The sequence below is a fragment of the Sceloporus undulatus genome, chromosome 3 (genome assembly GCF_019175285.1).
Source record: "Sceloporus undulatus isolate JIND9_A2432 ecotype Alabama chromosome 3, SceUnd_v1.1, whole genome shotgun sequence".
NCBI classification, from domain to species: domain Eukaryota; kingdom Metazoa; phylum Chordata; class Lepidosauria; order Squamata; family Phrynosomatidae; genus Sceloporus; species Sceloporus undulatus.
Genome location: NC_056524.1, coordinates 129908562 through 129926997, shown reverse-complemented (window position 1 = coordinate 129926997; position 18436 = coordinate 129908562). Strand labels below are relative to the sequence as shown.

Sequence of the window (18436 nt, the reverse complement as noted above, 5' to 3'; positions counted from 1 at the left end):
ATTTCTAAGAAGGTCTGTATAGGACTTTATAGCAAATTGTTATCATAGTGCAGTTTAACAGCTACTACCTACTACAGCATGGTGTGGTGGTTTGAGTGTTGGACTAGAACTCTGGAGACCTGAATTCCAATCCCCACACAGACATTAAACCCACTGGATGACCATAGGCAAGTCACAAGCTCCCAGCCTCAGAGGAAGGCAAAGACAAGAAAACCCCATGATAGGGTTTACATAGGGCCAGCATACGTCAGGAATGACTTGAAGACACACAACACACACAAATGCATGACTACACACAGTAAGAAGGTATACAATAACAACCTTTCCCTAGAAGGACCTTTTTTTATCTTTTCGCAATCTGAATACTCTCCTGAGGAAGTCAATATGAAATAACCTCCACAGTTATAAACAAAGGAAAACTGATTAAAGGCAAATATTTACTGGTATTTTAAGACAAAACACACTTGCATTCAAAGGTGTAAAAGTATAAACATTTTCCACACCTCCACAGATATTATGGGTGCTCGTATTTCTAACCATCCAGTACTGAATGCACAAGCTGTTTATGTTTATTGAAAACTAATTTGTTTGAATATTTTTAGATTTAATATGCAGATGAAATAACATTGATTACTGTTTCAGCAGACCATCTTTTATCTCTTTCCATTACCTGTATGTTTGATTTTTTCTTAAAGCTAGATTTCTTGGCTGAGTTATTTTTATTTTCTCTGTGTTCACTCTAGACAATGATTCATTGTAAGCTGAGATAACCCAGGGCTCTGGTTTCAGAATTTTCTTTCGTTCCTTTTCAATCACAGTACCTCCGACATTATTACTCCCCTCCTTTTTGCATCCAGCTTACCCCTTTGGTGTTACTTCTCCTAGAACAATGAAGTAGCTTGAAACACCTGACAGAAGATCAATCAGTATTCTGCATTTTATATAAAACTACTCAATTATTTATTGAGATCTCTTTTGCTCTTCAACTTTTATTTTCCTCTCCAATAATTTTACAGCTTAGGTTCCTAATATGATTTACTCTGTAGATTTTGTTCTGCCTATGGGATTCCAAAACATCTTTGAAAGAAGTCAGTGTTTCACAATCTTCATAAAAAATTAAAATAACCATGCCAAGAAACTCCAAATCTCTTTATATTCACAACTCTGTACCCTTAACTCAGGACCCACTACTCAAGGTCCAAAGTGTGATGGAGTAGTCTGGAGTGGAGCAAATCTTCATCACCAGTGGACAGCCAGAAAACCTAGAATTAGGTATAGAGCTTACAGATTGTTTAGTTTATGTTCTTATAATGCACAAAATATCTGAACTAATGAGATTTTGTTCTTCTGATTTTCCGCAATGATCCTGTAACTGATAATTTGATTGAATGAACTGTTGTTTCTTTTTACAGGAATTTAAATACGGGAAATTATTTTGGCACACAGAAAATCTGCCACCACATGCTAGATGAGAAAAGAAATGAAAGAAATAGACAAGAGAAGTGAGCATGGGCAAAGGGAGTACTTTTCACAAATTACAGCTTAGGAGACAGAAAATAAGAAGCATATGACATGAATAAAATATTTCCTAAAAAGCTTTATGGGTATGTGTGTCAGGAGTCAAGGTCCATTAAGAATAACAATTCCATTCCTGCAACTGGAGCTGCAAGAATGACACACCCATGCATTGCTAAGAAAGAAGGAAGAAAGTTTTGTGGATTTTTTGGACTATGAGGTTGTGTCCCAGAAGAGTTTATTCCTGATGTTTCGCCAGCATCTTGGATGGCATCTTTCTCTGAAGATGCCAGCCACAGCTGCTGGTGAAACATCAAGAATAAACTCTTATAGAACATGGCCTCATAGCCCCCAAAACCCACAAAAAACTATGGATGTCGGCCATGAAATCCTTTGACTTAACATAGGGGACAATTTGTCAGGGGAAAGGAGGCCATATGTTAAGACAAAGAGTCTCTATGCTGTCTATTCTGCCTCCTGCACTCCAGTTGCACAGGCATCTCAGGAGAAAGAAATGCTTCAATTCAGCCTACTGCAATATGGAAAAACCATACTGGCTCAATGTTCAAAGTCCTCTTATTGTGAGCATACTTTTGTAAATACAGGTGAAAGTGTTATGGATTCGTTTCATGCTTCTTAGGCTAGTTTATGCTCTATGCTTGGAAACTCAATCCATATAAACACACAAACTCTCCCCACTCACAAAAATGCTAAAGTACAGCAAATGGTGCTTACCTTTCAGGATCAAGAAAAAGCAAGCAACCAAGTTTGTTACAGTGTAGAGAGAAGTTGCAAATACTGAATTGGAATAGCCCACTTTAGAGAAGGCTAAATGGGGAGAGGAAGGAAGGAAAAATTATAGAGAGGCTAGAGGCTTCTTCAGAAGCCTTTAAGGTGAAGGAAGCTTGTCGTGTAAGCTAATGTGCAAATGGTGCAGAACATGGCAGCCAGGCTGGTCACTGGTGCTCCCAGGACCAGCCATATAACACCGGTTTTAAAAGATCTCCATTGGCTGCCCATTCGCTTCCGAGCTCAATATAAGGTGTTGGTAATTACCTATAAAGCCCTAAATGGCTTGGGCCCAGGATACCTAAAGGACCGCCTCTCCCCATACATTCCGCCTCGCACCCTCAGAACGTCTGGGCAGCAGCTACTGAAGGTGCCTGGGGCTAGGTTAGTCTCCACTTCTCGGAGGACGTTTTCCACAGCTGCCCCAGCCCTTTGGAATGCGCTGCCCATAGAGCTCTGCTCGTCTACTACCCTGGCCCAATCTAGGAAGGACCTTAAAACCTTCCTATTCCAACAGGCATTCCCCGAATAAATATCCTGTGGGCCTCCCTCCTCTTTCGTGGCCAAGAGGTTGGGCTATGGGGCCTTTTGACTGTTGGTTTGTTTTAATGTGTATTTTATTTTTTGTGTATTATTGATTGTATTTTAACCTGTTGTAAGCCGCCCTGATCGGAGGAAGGGCGGCATATAAATAAAAATTTTATTATTATTATTATTAATGTGAGCAAAACAATTAGGTGAGTGAAAAATAAGATATTCCACCTAGTTATGATCTTTCAAATAATATGAATCAGCACGCCACTTATATTGTGAAAACACAAGGTATAAATAATCAGCATATGTGCAAATGAAGAACACGTTAGACAGGCCTAGTTTGGAATGAAGGCTAATTTATGATTGGTTAATTTGTATAATAATTGTTATGATCTGATTGATTAATGGTTATTTCTATGTAGTATTTAAACAATGCTATATAAGCTATTTCATGTCCTCCTTTTTTGGCATGACAATTGACTTCCCAAGACTCTGCTCAATGATGCATCTTTAATTTATGTTAAACAGATGTCCTCAGTCTTTCAACACTTTGAAATTCAGTCTTTGAATCCCACTCTTTGAACCCTGTTGGCATGATCTCCCCAACATAAGCAACAGGGTGAAGTACATAAATTGCCTTAAGGACCAGAAGCCCTATAATGGGGACTGCATCCAGTAAATGAAAATGAAAGCATGGCTTTAGTGATCACCAGACATTCTATTCCACCTATTGCTAAAGAAAGCCCAATTCTCATTGGTGGGTTACACATTGCCACTTCCGATGCACTCCGTGCGCGCTAGGGTTACGAAGGGGGGTGTTAGGGTTAGGGAGAATTGCCCCTTCCTAACCCACCCTGGCCCCAACACGCGCGGAGCGCGTCGTAAATGGTGGTGCCCATCCACATGGGCGCCGCCATTTTGATGTTTTGGACGTTGTGCGTCCAGACATGTCACGGCGGAAGTGACGCCGCGAGGGCGCACTCCACCCCTCGTGGTGCCACTTCCGCGTTTTGAAAAGGAGCACCATTTCGGCGCTCCTTTTTCACTGCGGAGGGAAGCCTCGTGGTCTGGCCGCTGGGGCTTCCCTCCACAGTGAATGGTGGTGGTGGGAAAACGGCCCCTTGAGGGCCATCTGTAACCTGCCCTTATTCATTTTTCTGCTTTTAAAAAAGGCTCCAACCCTAGAGATGAGCAAGCAAGAAGAGTGTGAATGCAGCCTAACAGACATAGAATGAAAAAATACCAAGATAGGGATAACCAATTTTTGGTTTGGGAGAACACACTAGTCTCTACCGAACTCACCAAAAGTTTCATATTATCTCCACTTCTTCTAGAACTTGAAAACTTAAAAACTAAGCATGTGCTCCCTGTGTGCTTGCTTTTAAAGGTATGTTGTTGGTGCTTTTGTTTGGTTTGTTTGTTTGTTTTATAACACCTTGCTGCAAATATTCAGTATTGTGGCAGTTAATGCAGTAGAATGGCTCTTGGCGCATGCTGGTGACATGCATTAATCAAATGATAATATATTTTCTCACTGTCACTCACAAAGTGATCCCTAATGAGCATCTGTTTGCTTATTTTTATTTCTTTAATTTATATCCCACTTTTCTCCCATATGAGACCCAAAGTGGCTTGCACTATACATTAAAAAAATACATGCATACATTACATTAAAAAGTTAAAAAAGAATCTATAAATCAATTTAAAAATGCATTACATACAATCTTCTTTAATAAAACACCAATTTAAAACAATTATTTTTTTAAAAAAATATTGCGACCTCTCTAAGTTTCTTCTATACAGCTTCATATCACTATGCAGTGATTCCAAAAGTTTGGTCCCCCAGGTGTTCGGGACTTCAGTTCCCTGAAGCCCCAGCAGTCAGGAATTCTGGGAGGTGAAGTTCAGAACATCTGGAAGGCCAAAATTTGGGGACCACTTTACTTAGGGTTGCCATAATTATCCACTAAAACCTGGGACAAAATGTAGGACAAATTCTAGAGCAAACTGTAGGATAACTGCAGGACAAATCTCAGCCCAAAATGTGGGACATTTAAGGTCCTCCATTTTTCTTAAATGTCCTACATTTTGGGCTGAGTTTTGTCCTGCAGTTAGTGTGGTCTAGATTTTGTTCCACATTTTGTCCCAGGTTTTAGTGGACAATTACGGCAACCCTAACTGTACTATAGCATAGGAAGGCATTATTGTCTCTTTCCCTCTGCCTGCTGTTGGTAGATCGCTACATGAGCACTTCATTGGGTGACACTATAGTGACATATTCTGCCATACCGTGAGATCACTGGTGCCTTCTAGGAATAACTAATATGGGCACTGTTCCTGTGTGGCTCCGAGTCATTTCTGACTTATGGCAAGCCTAAGGTGAACCTATAGTGGAATTTTCTTGGCAGAAGTTGTTCATAGGGGCTTTTCCTGTGTTTGAGGTGGAGAGAGTGTGACTTGCTTAATGTCATCCAGTGGGTTTCCATAGCTGAGCGGGGATTTGGCCTCTAATCTCTCTGTGTCCTAGTCCAACACTTAAACCACTACACCACACTGGGGTTCTTAATACATTAAATGTTTGGGGGACAGAAGAAGCATTTCCAGGGATAATGTATGGGTGGCTGCTGGTATTACTGCCTTCGCTTTGTCACGTATAATCTTGTTGACACTACTTCTCTCCAAGTGATATGTTATTCCAGAATTAGCCATTGCCATTTATATGTTATTCCAGAATTAGCCATTCCCTTTTCCTACCTAAGCCATTTAAATCCAGGTAGATCCATATGCAGCTTGTTAACTTAATATCTTGTAGACCAGGCACTTGAAAATTATGTCATGGCTTTAGGAAATTAAATGTTTACAGAACATGCATTTCTCAGTTGAATAGTTCTCTCTTTCATCTGAGCAAATAACAGAAAGGGGCTGCTACACAGTGATTCAATTATGTTCTGTTATCTTAAAATATCATGAGGGGAAAATATTCTGCCAAGTGTGTTTTTAAAAACCTGTTAATAAGTACCTTTGTTGTTGTCCATTCCTCCAACTGCATACAAGGTTCCAACTGTGGATTTTCTTGGCTTAGTTCTTGGGCTTTGCATAAGAGTTCGTCTTTCTGGCAAAAGATGATATTTCATGGCTTCCAGAATCAGCTTCTGACATTCCAAGTCATCTTTAAAAAGTGCATGGTTTTCTAGGTCAGCTAAAATCTGTAAATTATATGAGGTGGGATTTAGTAATGATATTCCCATTCCTTATCTCCCAATCCCCAAAGTCCTCTGCATATGCAAAATTCAGTGACATAAATAGGACTTGGGCTGGGAGATGACCTTAAGGATGGCAGCCTCATAAACAAACATAAATAAAATCCATAAGAACATCAGCTCAGATTATACAGGTAACATCATGGCTTGTATCATGGGTCATTTTGGATCATTTTGACTGTAGTTGAAACAGTCATGTGCTTATATTAATTGAAACTGCATGTTGACTAAAGCCATGCTGGTTCTCTTTGAAATCTTGAGTATCACCATGTGAAATTGTATGTTGGAAGGATGCTTCTTGAGGTGACCAATGTTCTTCTAAATGAAAAAAAATCCAAGACTTTAAAACAGTAAACACTGCACTGGGATAAAAATCAGATCCTCATTCAGTGCTGTTTTCATGCCATGAAATTTACTGTATATACTCATGTCTAAGTCAACCTCACATATAAGTCAAAGGCACTTTTTAGGGGCAAACTTATGGATTTTGATATGACCTGTGGATAAATCAAATGTATAATTTAGGGGCATATAACAAAGGCTGTAAAGGACAAAGCAAGAGACAATGAAGTCAAGTAACTTATAACATTCAAGCAGGCATGACTGTTTTTGTTAAGGCTTGAAGGATGAGGAGAGACCTACAGCAAATGGTGGCTGTGTGATCTGTGAGGGAGGCTACCAGGGGCAGGCAGTCCAAGAAGACATATTAAAAAAGATCTAAGTGCAAGAGTTAAGGTACAGTATTAACTCGCATCATAAAAGGAAATATTCCCTTTTCTAAGTAGAGTGGTGAAAGATGAGAGCTCAGTCTGCCCTTAGAGGACCTAAAAGAAACATTGACCTACTCTACTCTCTCAATGCTTCTTTCCCTTCCCAGGCATTCAAAATGGCCAGAAGCAGCACCATGGTGGAGAAAGTAGAGGGGGTTGGTGCCTGATAATTTTAGGTTCTCTGGGGACAGACTAAGCTCTCACTTTTTGCCAATCTACTAGAGAAGGGGATGGTTCCATTTTTATGAGCATTAATGTATGGTACTTACATAAACATGTGCATAAGTTGGCCTAGGTTTTTTTGGGTCTATTCGCTGACTAAATGTTTTAGACTTATATGTACATGAGTATATGTAAGAAATGAGGTAATTTTGGAAGATAGGAACATCTAATTTTCAATTTGTAATTGTCTTTCCCCAATAATTTCTGGTGAGCATAATCTCTTCCGAATTTTATAGCCTATCCTCAAAAATGAAAGGAGATGCTTATGCTCCTGAACATTTATAAATTAACCTTTCAACTGAAGTAGAAGCGAAAATCTTTGTTTGTTTCACTGCATGCAATACTGGGGGAGAAAGCCCAAGTTTTTCTTCCTACTTGGCAAGATAATGTGGATTCTAGCATATGATTAGGATATGTTACATTGCAGGACTCTTCTGTGAAAATTTCATTCCTGCAAATGTGTGTGTGTGTGTGTGTGTGTGTGTATAGAAAATAGTGGGGGTTTGCCATAAAAAAGTTAGCTGCTATCCTGTTCCGTAGATTCAGTGTTGTAAGTTGGATGTAAAAATGTGAATGTTGAATTAATGAGAGTGTCCTCCCAACCTACCTAAAAAGCCAGGAAGCACCACCAACACAGTGATTTCTGAGGTCCTGGGGGAGAGGAGCAGTTTATAAAGAAACAACTACCTCCTCTCCCAACAGTGTCACAGTTCCCAACAAGTAGTTGCAACTCCACAAGGTGCCTATAATTACATGTGAGAAAATACCTTGCTTCACTCACCACCCTGCTCCCCAGTACATCAGAAATGTCTATGTTGGTGTCACTGCCTGGCTTCTAAGGAGAGCTTTGAGCGGCTGTGTTGGAAGATGTAGCTACGATGACAGACCTCCATTATTGTAACTACATCTCCTAATACAACATCTCAGCCATGGGTGGGAGGACCCCACTCAAAATGGGGGAAGATGTTCAAGGATAAAAGTTCTTATGTCCTTTAGTAGTTTTTTCAATAGTCATCTCCCACGAGGAGATGTTTATTTGAAAATATTCTCCCATTTGCAAATATTCTTTACATCCTTTCTTGAAACATGTAATTTTACAAGTTTACTTCTGTACTATCTGAACTTTCCAGTTAATGGTGGAAAATTTGATTTAGATCAATGAGTGCTCAGTAATGAGATATTCTGCTGAAGCTGAGACAGAGCATAAAGCAGTCTGTCTTATATCTGGAACACGCATACCTCCTCCCAGTGGCCAGCACCCAAATGAGACTCTCAGATACAGACAGCTCCCTTTCCCAGCCAGGCATCTAGCATGTAAAAAGCCCAAACATATGGTGGATTAGAAGTTGGAATATGAGATTTCCAAACAACCTCAGTTTAGAAGTAAGATTTCCATGCCAGTGGAATGTCATTTGCACTCTGTACGCATAGATACCAGTATATTCTAATGGAAATTGCTTTTCTCAAAGTCACTGGTTAAAAATTATGGAACATGAGCCTATAGAAAGAAGAAGAAACTGAGTCATTGGGGACATATATCTAAAAGAGGAGATATGGATCTAGATACATGTCACCATATGCATTTAGAAGAGTTCAGATGCCAGATCCTGGCCAGGTTCTTATGGAAACAAGACGGATGAAAATAGATTGAAAATGTTTTATTGGAAAAATGTTCAAGTTGAGAAGTAATGGAGTAAAGAACTTCCTGGAGAATGTTTTATAAGAATTTAACTTGTTTACTTTTTCTTTTAAGTTGCTTTTCATGGTGTTGGATGTTGTCCTGCTATTATGCTATGATTTTATTGTTGATTTTGACATTTTTTGTAGTATACTATTATTTTATATTGGTTTGTTGTACACTACTATTCAAATCCCAGTCACTCTGCTGCCCTTTGGTATTCATTTATTCATAGAAGTCTCACAAGTGAGGTTTACTAATCTATTTTCCAAGGTCACAGCATCAGTTAAGTACAGCTCACCAGTCCACATTTCAAGCTCATCAAATGAGGCAAATACTGTCCATGACATTCTCAACAACTTCATGCTTTCAGAGAACTGGAAACCTTTCTAGAGTGCCCACAGAGTCAGGGGATTTACCTAGCAGTCATATTTCTTCCTGCCGCCCTTCTTAGAGGACTATGGGCCAGAACAGATAGTCTGTAAAAGATGCCTTCAGGATGCATGCCCTGATGGTGCCCAGAAAATGCCCAGTAGCTGGACAGCCACCCAGATGTGGGTGGCTTCAAGACACTCTGGTGTTGTGCCATTTATACACCACACATTGCTGGAGTGGCTTGTAGGCCACATCAGGATAGAAAAGCCAGTGTTTTGCCAGCCAAAAAAAAGAGCGGATCTTAGCTGCTCCTTTTTGGCTAGCTTCAAAGTGGATTGGGGATGCAACATGTATTTGCCATGGCCACAATCCATCTTCAAAAGGGGTGGCTTGAAGCCCCCCCTTCAGCGCCATCCGCCCCCCCCCCCCTATATTTTGTGTTCAGCATGGACTGAGAAACCCCTTCCTATACTTTGTCTTAATCAAGTAGGCAAGCTGAAGGAGACCTGAATAATCCCTTGGTAAGTAATCATCTCCCCTGTTCTTTGTTAGGCCTGGGAGAAGTGGAAATCCTCTGAACTCTTCTGCTATTCATAGGTCCTGCAGAGTTATGGATCATTTTCCAGCCTCTGAAATATAGCAGAGCCCCCTGCCCATGTGCCCAGCTGTCCTAAAGCTTCAATAGTATCAGCAGAACACCTCACAAAGTTCCTTCTCTACCTTCATCTGTTGTGCAGAGAACACAACACAGCTGTGCAGCACCTCTACTGCTGCTCACCTCACACACACATATGAGGCCATTTTATACAATGCACTTCCAATCATTCCAGTTTCATCTTTCTCCTGATGCTACAGAAGCAGTTTCTCCTAGTTGCCAGATGACCATGGATGCATGTATACTGATAATATCAATCCATCATGCCACCATTCCCAACTATCTAAACCAGGCTTCAGCATTGGAACTGGAATAGCCATGCTATGTGATGCCACCCTATGAAACATGGATAATATTTTGTAGCAGATGTGTCTTCTCTATCCTTTTTCCGGTAAGCAATAATTCAATGTACATTTATTTATTTATGTTACTTTTTATCTTTTATTAGTTTTCCCTTTCTTCAAGGCACTCTGGATGAAATACATAGTGGTTCATTAAATATAGCAAAGCTTGTAAGGTGGTGAGGTTGAAACTAACCTAGGGTCACTCATTTGGCTAGTGGGTTTCCACACTGCAAAGTCTCTATCCCCCTTTCCATATTGGCTCAACACGGGAGTGTTCAGTGAAAGCTCTAGTCCAGCTAATGAATTATCGGCTTAATAGAGCTTTGGACTCTGATTCATAAAATTCAAACCCCAAGCATTTGGTATTAAGTCCACTCAGGAGATTACCCCACCCAGAAATCCCAGTGGGATAGACGCAGGATTGAAAAGTCAAACATGGGTGTTATCGCACGTAGCCGTGGTTAGGCAAGTGCAACCCATATGCAGCCCAGACCCCAGCCACCCTTAACCAGTGGCTTTTCAAAAATGGTAAGCCACTGGATAAATGCAGCTGGGGTCCGTGCTGCATACAGGTTGCACTTGCCCAGCCGTGAGTGCATGCAATAAAACCCATATTTGACTTTTCAATCCCGCATCTATCCCACTGGGATTTCTGGGTGTAATAATCTGCTATGGCACAAGGAAAGTTTCATGGTTAAGAAACAGGCTAGGGAGGGATTCAGTCTAAGACATGCCAAAGACATATATTTGGGAACTAATATTCATTCGCAAAATAATCAATTTTAATAAGAGCAACTACAGTAACATGTTCTTGGAATAAATGTGTAACTACTTTTATTTTCTTTCTGGAATAGTACATTCTGAGATTTTTTTTTAAAAAAAAATAATGCCTACCGTTGATGCTATAAAAATCTTCCATATAGTAAATTAACCAACCATTGGTTCAATAAGCCAGCAAAGCAAATATTAGGCTCCTTCCTCTGTACAGTTTATCTTCCCAAAGTATTACATGAAATAACTAAAATTTAATTAGCTTGTGCCCTAGCTCTATCATAAAGTTCCCTACTATGTTATGTAGCCTGAGGGGAATTCAGCAAGTGGCTTCTTCAGGACTAAATAATACAAGAGCCTATCTCCATGTATCTCTGACAGTTTTTCAATCAAGGAGAAAAACTGTATTTTGGTCTTTCTGTGTAATATTTCAGGCAGCACACACATGCCCAGACATCACACTGTTAAGTTTTTGCCAATAATCCCTGCTACTCACCACCACTTCCTTGAAGCAGAAAGCATACCATTGCAATGCTAAGACACAAGAAAGTTGTTATAGGGCTCTTTGAGGCAAATGCAAAGAATCATGATATGCTGCAACAGTGCTCTTAGTTTATTTCCAACTGATGCCTTTTGCTGTTACTCTACATTCACTCACAGACTCTCTGTCTTCTTTAGACCTTGCAAAAGCTGGTAGAGTGTGAGAATAATAGAGCATTATAAGCAACTTGACCAACTATTCTCCAGATCAAATGACACTATAGACATCTTAACAAATTATCACTGAGAGCTGTTCAATCCCTTTGCTCACGATATGCTCTAGATGTTGTAAGAAAGGCTCTAAAATCCTTTATGTAAACTCCAAAAAAATGCCTCTGATTCCAGGTGCTTCCACATCCCATCTTCCATAGTAGCAGGGGGAAAAATAGTGGTAAAGAATCCTAGTCAGAACTTTAAGTATTACACCATACATATCCCATAAGGCTTTCTGGGAGGGAATAAAATGTTTCTGCTGATGCTGGAGAATTGCCAATGAATAGTCTAGGACAACAGATGAAACATCATCTGGTCAATTGATGGGAGGAAGAGGGAGAGGGACAACTACAACAACAAATACTACAGTGATCAACAATGTTTATTCTGCCTGAAAGATGTTTCTGAGCAGAAAAGAAGAAACACCAATCTGCCTTTTCCCACTTACAGCCACATATTTTGTGTAATGTGTAGTTTCAGCCTTAGCAATCATTCCCTCATTTTCTACATAGAAGAGACAAGTACAATTTCCACCAGCTTGCCACAAGCAGGATTTCCACTGCTCCTATATCTAATTTATTAACATTGTAAAGAATAGAAAAAGTTGCTGAGCTGAGATCTTGTGAAATTTGATTCAAGGAAGTGGTGATATTTATAAATCTCCAAATTATTCTGACACAGAATAAAAGCCTGGTAATTGTAGCATTCCTTCCCCTCTTCTTCATTCTTTCCTCAACCTTCAAACAACTTCCTCATTTTCTTCCTCTCTGTTTTGTTTTTGTTTTTTAAGATCTACTCACTCCAACTGTTGGAAGCAATAACAGTTTGCAGCGAGATTTATCTTTGCAATCTGCCCTTTTGTATGTTAGCTGGTGGGGCAGGAAGACACATTTACTGTAATATGCTCAGAAAACAAGCCAAGTTATTGTGAGCTTGCTTGTTTGGGAGCTGATCATTTCTGAATCAATATAATGTAAGCAGGGGCTGGGACACTTGCTCCTCTCTACCTAATGGACCATAAAAATGGGAATACATGATTTCACACGCTTGCTCAGATTGAGAATTCATCCATCTCACCATTCATTCGTCCAAGATATACCTGCTAAATGGCTTAAAGAAATAGAAAAACATCTTTTGACAACAGCAGCTATTCCTTGTTGCTCATCCTCAGTGGAATGATATTTCTGAAAATATGTGCTGTATTTCTTTTTATATAGCTAGGAGTTAACAATGAAATTCACTCGATCAAAATTTTTAACATCCAGGCATACTAGTAACCATGACAACATCCAAGGAGACTTCAAGATATGCACAATTCTGTTGGGACTTCAATTGTGGCAATATGAACTTTTAGTGGTGTTTGTCCCATATGTTCAAAACCTAAAACTCAGACTGCGAAATGTGCTGTCATGAACAGGTGCTATGAGATTAGAGTACTTCTATAATCATTTCAAGTACTGCAACCTCTTTCAACAGCAGTGCATACCATAATAGGATATAGGTTGACAGATGAGGATGTGGATAATGATTCAAAAGCTAATTACAAAACTTAAGCAGCTCAATTTGTCTGTCTTAGAAGAAGAAAGTACCTTTGCAGGGATAAAGTATTAATAAAATCAATCTTTAGTTAGTTAGGCAAAGAGAAGAGAATATTAAGAAAAAAGTGCAGCTGAGATGGTGACATTTGCTTATCTTTCCTGAGCTAAATAGATCTGTGCCTCCTACAGTTGTAATGTTTGAAGTACATACACATTTCCGTTTTTTTTTAAATCTTGTAAATATAGAACAAACACATCTAGCTTGATAGATTATATTTCCTGGACATGAAGAGAAAATGTATGGAATCAGATATAATTCATTGGGTTTATAAAGTAGATTTAGAAGGTATCCCCATTGGAAAAGAAAAGGAGTATAGTTTCATGGGGGGGGGGGGTAATTGTAATGATGATATAATATCCCTTGTAGGTCTCACATGTTAAAATACTTTTCAGGTCATCCCTAGCTGTCCCAACATTTTGTTGTTAGTAATTTGGGAAAACAAAACCACTTTATTTTTCTTTCAAGGACTGAGCTCTATGTTGAAAATGTACAATGGCAAGTGGGGTTTTCTGTTATGTGATAAACATGACAAATAAATAAATTCATCATCCAAATGGAACTAACTCAGCTCATTTTTTAGTATTCAGCTGTGAAAAGTCATGGATTATGTGTACAGTTTTATGGAATGGCCCTTACACTTAACTCAAAGGCAAGAGTCACTTGCAAACCAACAACATGAAGAACAATACCAGGCAACTAATCAAGGATACAGAAAATCCAAAAGAAGCATGAATTCAACTAAGGTACCCACAAGATGAATGATCCTTCTGTTTTTGCTTTACTGAACTCCAAGATGACTCCCGTCTTCCCATTTCCGGCTATGCAAATAGGACCTGATGTGAATACAGGAGTGGAAACTATTTGCAATACTTAAAAAAGAAAAGTCTGAATGTGAAGGAAAGTGTTATCAAGAGAAAAACTGATATTTCCCATGGGAGATGGTGGCTTTCATGTCAGTAAAAGAGTGAATGTGGTCTGAATTTTCATCTGCACTTTAAAGCAGGGAGCAATTCTTTGCTAGTTTTCTTCTTGAAGTAAACAATGAACAATTTTAGCATACTGTTCTTGTTGAAAGAACAGTATTGCACAATTTTTGAAGACCCTTTGGCATTCAAGACTTGCCATTCAAGATTCTGCACAAAAAAAACTGCACATTTCCCCCCAGAAAACAGCATTTTCTGCAAAAGAGAGGGCAGCATGTTATTAAGAGAATAAAAAGTGCAGAAAATGTTATTTCTCAGTGTGGAAAATACTATTTCTACCAAGAACTATTATTTTCTCAGCAGAAAACACTATGTGCAAATTTTGCAGAAAATAATTACTGAACTGCCAAGTATCCAAGGTGTCCCATTCTTCTCCTAAAGTTCTTTAAATTTCATAATAAAACACAGAATAAATTTATTACCCTACTGATAAGGCAGCTACCAGCTGACACTGAATATTTCAGAGTCCTAGTGGGTGCAATGGATTCCCGTGTAGAGAGATTTTCCAAATCACACAGACATAGACAGACAGACAGACAGACACAAACACATACATACACAAATACAAAAAACATTATTGGAATCCTTTCATTTTTACAGTTTCATACTGCTTATTATTCCAAAAGTGAATAAAGGAATGTCATTCTTCCTAAAACTAAACAATTGTTCTGCTGTTTCCCACCCACAAAAGACCTGAACAGTGCCACAAGTGCAGTGTTTCAGACATTTCATTTCTTCAGACATGGAGTCCATTTTCCCACTAACATTTTATGATCAAGACTCAAGTTATGATCAACCTATGAACAGCTAAACTGCTACATCTTTTTCAGATGCAATCTTGGATAGAAGTAATATTAAAATTAATAGTAAAAATGAGAAGGATAAATGCTGCTCTATAGTATTTTGGTTAAGTTCTGCAATATACTTCCAAAATATTTGCAGAGATATATCTGGGTGGTTCACCCATGTGAGAACATTTTGAACACAACCCATTAATGGTTCTATTTATCCTCCAGAGTCTTATTGATATAAAATACCAATTACGGATCATTTTGTAATTATTTTCTGTGAAACGTGGGTTTAACGACTAGGGAAGGAATTCATTGCTTTAAGAATACAAGATAAGGGAAGAAACAGCTCTCAGAAGTGCCTTGGTTTATTAAAGCCTGATGCATTTCAAAAAACAAATTGATTGCCATAATGAGAGAACTAAGGAGTTTAATTTTACAGTTTGCTAAATGCCCCTAAGGAAGGAAATATGTTTTCCAAAATCTGCCAAACTTTAATAAATACAGGCATTTCTGAGAAATGTTATCTCTCCTGGTCAATTGCTGCACTCAGTGTCCTTCACTTCTGGTTTTTTACTATTTAAAAACAGTGACTGTGAGTTAGGTTGTTCCACAAATCCTACTCTCATGAGTATAAACTAATGAGTTTATACATTTTTTGTGCCTCAAGTCTCAGTATGATCAGGTCCATTTTGTAAATAAATCCTTCTTCAGTTATTTAATCTTACAGAGGATTTTTTTTGCAAATCTCTATGTACTCTGGTTAGTTCTCCCTAGATTTTAAAGATGGGAAGATGTAATGCTACGTAAGGATTGTCCTAGGTTATTGAAGCCTTTAAAAACATATATTGAAATGTTTGAGAAATTATTGATTGTTTTAAAGTATCTTGAGATTAATAGATTTGTTGTTCAAAAGATCTTATAAATAAACATTTCTTTAAAAAAATCTATTAGTTATTCAGATAGCTAAATTACTTGGAGTTAAATCCTATAATGCATTATAAGAAGTCTATTAGTACAATGGGATTTTCCCAAGGAAAATAAGGCATTGCACTACTGCAAGAAGATATTTGATATTTGAGCAGCCATGGGTATACCAAATAAAAGGGTTTAAAATAATTAATTTACTGATGAGGCTTATAGTCAGAGTCAGGCTCCAGATACCTACCATAAAAATCAGCAATAAGGAAGAAAAATGGGTAAGCAAATTGGGTTATTGCCTCATTTTTGTGCCCATTTGGTGCAGCTCATTCTCACAGTGGATAAAATTGTGGATGTTTCTATCCTTCTGGTATTCCATGTGCCTACAATGGTGAATTTTTGTTATTCTTGTTGCTTCTGTTGCTATTTTTTGATCTATTGTATTTTGGCCCAAATCTCTCTCTCCTTTCTCACCCTCAACTCTCTGTGATATTTGGAAATCTGCTCTGGTGGGGTTCCTACTTCTCTGAAGCAAATACTGAGCTGCACTCACACTGCAGAAATAATCCAGTTTGACACCACTTTAACTCTCAAGGATCAGCAAAGTGATGGGAATTATAGTTTGTTGTGGCACCAGAGCTCTCTGACAGAGAAGGCTAAATGTCTTACAAAACTACAATATTCAGAATCCCATAACATTGAGCCATGGCAGTTAAAGTGGTGTTGAATCGGATTATTTTTGCAATGCGGATGTAGCTGTAGGCAGCTACAGAGAGAGGAAGGAATCATCCCCTCCCAATTCTGCTTATGGAATAGTTCTATCAATGGATCCACCCCGTTTACCTTCTTGCACTTTTAAAGGCACTATAAAATATTGCTAATGCCAGGAGAGGTAAAGCAGGCACATACTAAGCTTTATACTTTTTCTAAACCTCAATAACTAAACCTTTAATCTATTTTTTTTAATCTTCAATCATTTTTTTCCAAGTATGGCCAGGTGGGCTAATGGCTAATTAGGTCCATCTTCTTCCACTTCCCACTGCGCAGAAGTGCTGGAGGTATCAAATCACTGACACATTGCTGTCAGGCCATCTGCATAGTAACTTTTCAGGGTATTAGTGGCACATAATCCTTCTCATAAACTATCATGCTGTGATGGATTTTTTCCCTCATTATAAATGGGATTTTATGAAGCCTAAATAATTTAGTGATGCTTTGTGTTCAATGTAACACTTTTTGATAAATTATCAAAGGTAAATATTAGGCAATATTCTCTTCCTAACAGCAGACATAAATTATCCTATCCAGGATAATTTATCCCCCCCCTTTTTTTTAAATTCAGCATTATCTTCTTTATAAATGATCAAATTTTGTAACTTTTTATACGTATATTAGGCTACCTCGATATCTAGTCTCCTATGTTTAGTACATTAGGAATTGTTCTGGATTAGACTCAAGGCCTTTCTGGACCAGCAAGCTGTTCCTTTGGTGCCCAGATAGATGCCTAGGAAAAGGTCCTACATCAGACATGAGGGTAACATCATTCTTCTACTTGTCTTCCCTGTTATTAGGGTCTTTGATAACATGCAGTACATTGAGATTCACTACCTTGAGTCCTTGTAGTGGGAGAATGCATCTGAAACATTCCTACCTACATAAAGATCTGTATCTATGCACTATTCTAATATTAACAAGTACATGAATGAGAGAGAATAACTTTAATTAATAGTAAAGATCTAAGCATTAGAGTCCAAAGCAAGGATGAGAATCATACTGCTGACTAGATGCTACTGGACTGAAACAGTGCTAGCCAGCATAGCCAAAGGTAATGACTACTGGGTGTTGCATTCCAACATCTAGAGAGCCATACAATTCCCACCCCTTATCTAAAGAGAAAAGGGAGGAAATAATATAAGTATTGCACTTCCAAAGGGATCTGAAAAGTTTTTTTGGGGGGGAGGGGGCAATAGAATGTGGGGATGTAAATGTTTTAATGCAACAAAAGAAAAATAAATTCTCAGCTGGGTTAATTTTCTTGTATATTATCAAGGTTGCATATTACCACCTTAGGGTCAGGCTAAAACTTTTCTCTCTTGATCAGACCACTGTCCACTTATGCATAATATTACAGATGATATGGCATTTATTATTCTCTGTTCACTGAGATAAATCCAAATTTTCCATTGATCCAGTCATAGCAAAAAACTCTCTTAAGTCCTTGTTGTCTGAGTGACAGTGCATTTTCCATGCAGTTAAATACCTTCTCTTTCTGTAGAAAGAGAAACATGCAGATACCATTGCACTATGCCAGCTGATCCTTTAGCTCCATTAGTGTTGAAGTCTATTTCAACCACTAGTTCTACCTGTAGTGGGCCCAGTGTAATCAATACACTTTATTATGACTAACAAGTCCAATTAATTTCAGTAAGGTCTTCTCTAAGTATGGCTAATGTTGAATTTCAATCACTGCTTGCAACAT

The 18436-nt window shown here is 38.5% G+C and overlaps 1 protein-coding gene across 1 annotated transcript in view; it reads right to left on the bottom strand.

Annotated features, from left to right (window-relative positions):
- KLHL1 (kelch like family member 1) overlaps positions 1 to 18436 on the bottom strand; it is a 217498-nt gene that overhangs the window by 82787 nt on the left and 116275 nt on the right. The window contains exon 7 of the mRNA XM_042458664.1: positions 5858 to 6044. Within this exon, the coding sequence (XP_042314598.1) occupies positions 5858 to 6044 (187 nt within the window). The remainder of the gene's footprint in view (positions 1 to 5857; positions 6045 to 18436) is intronic.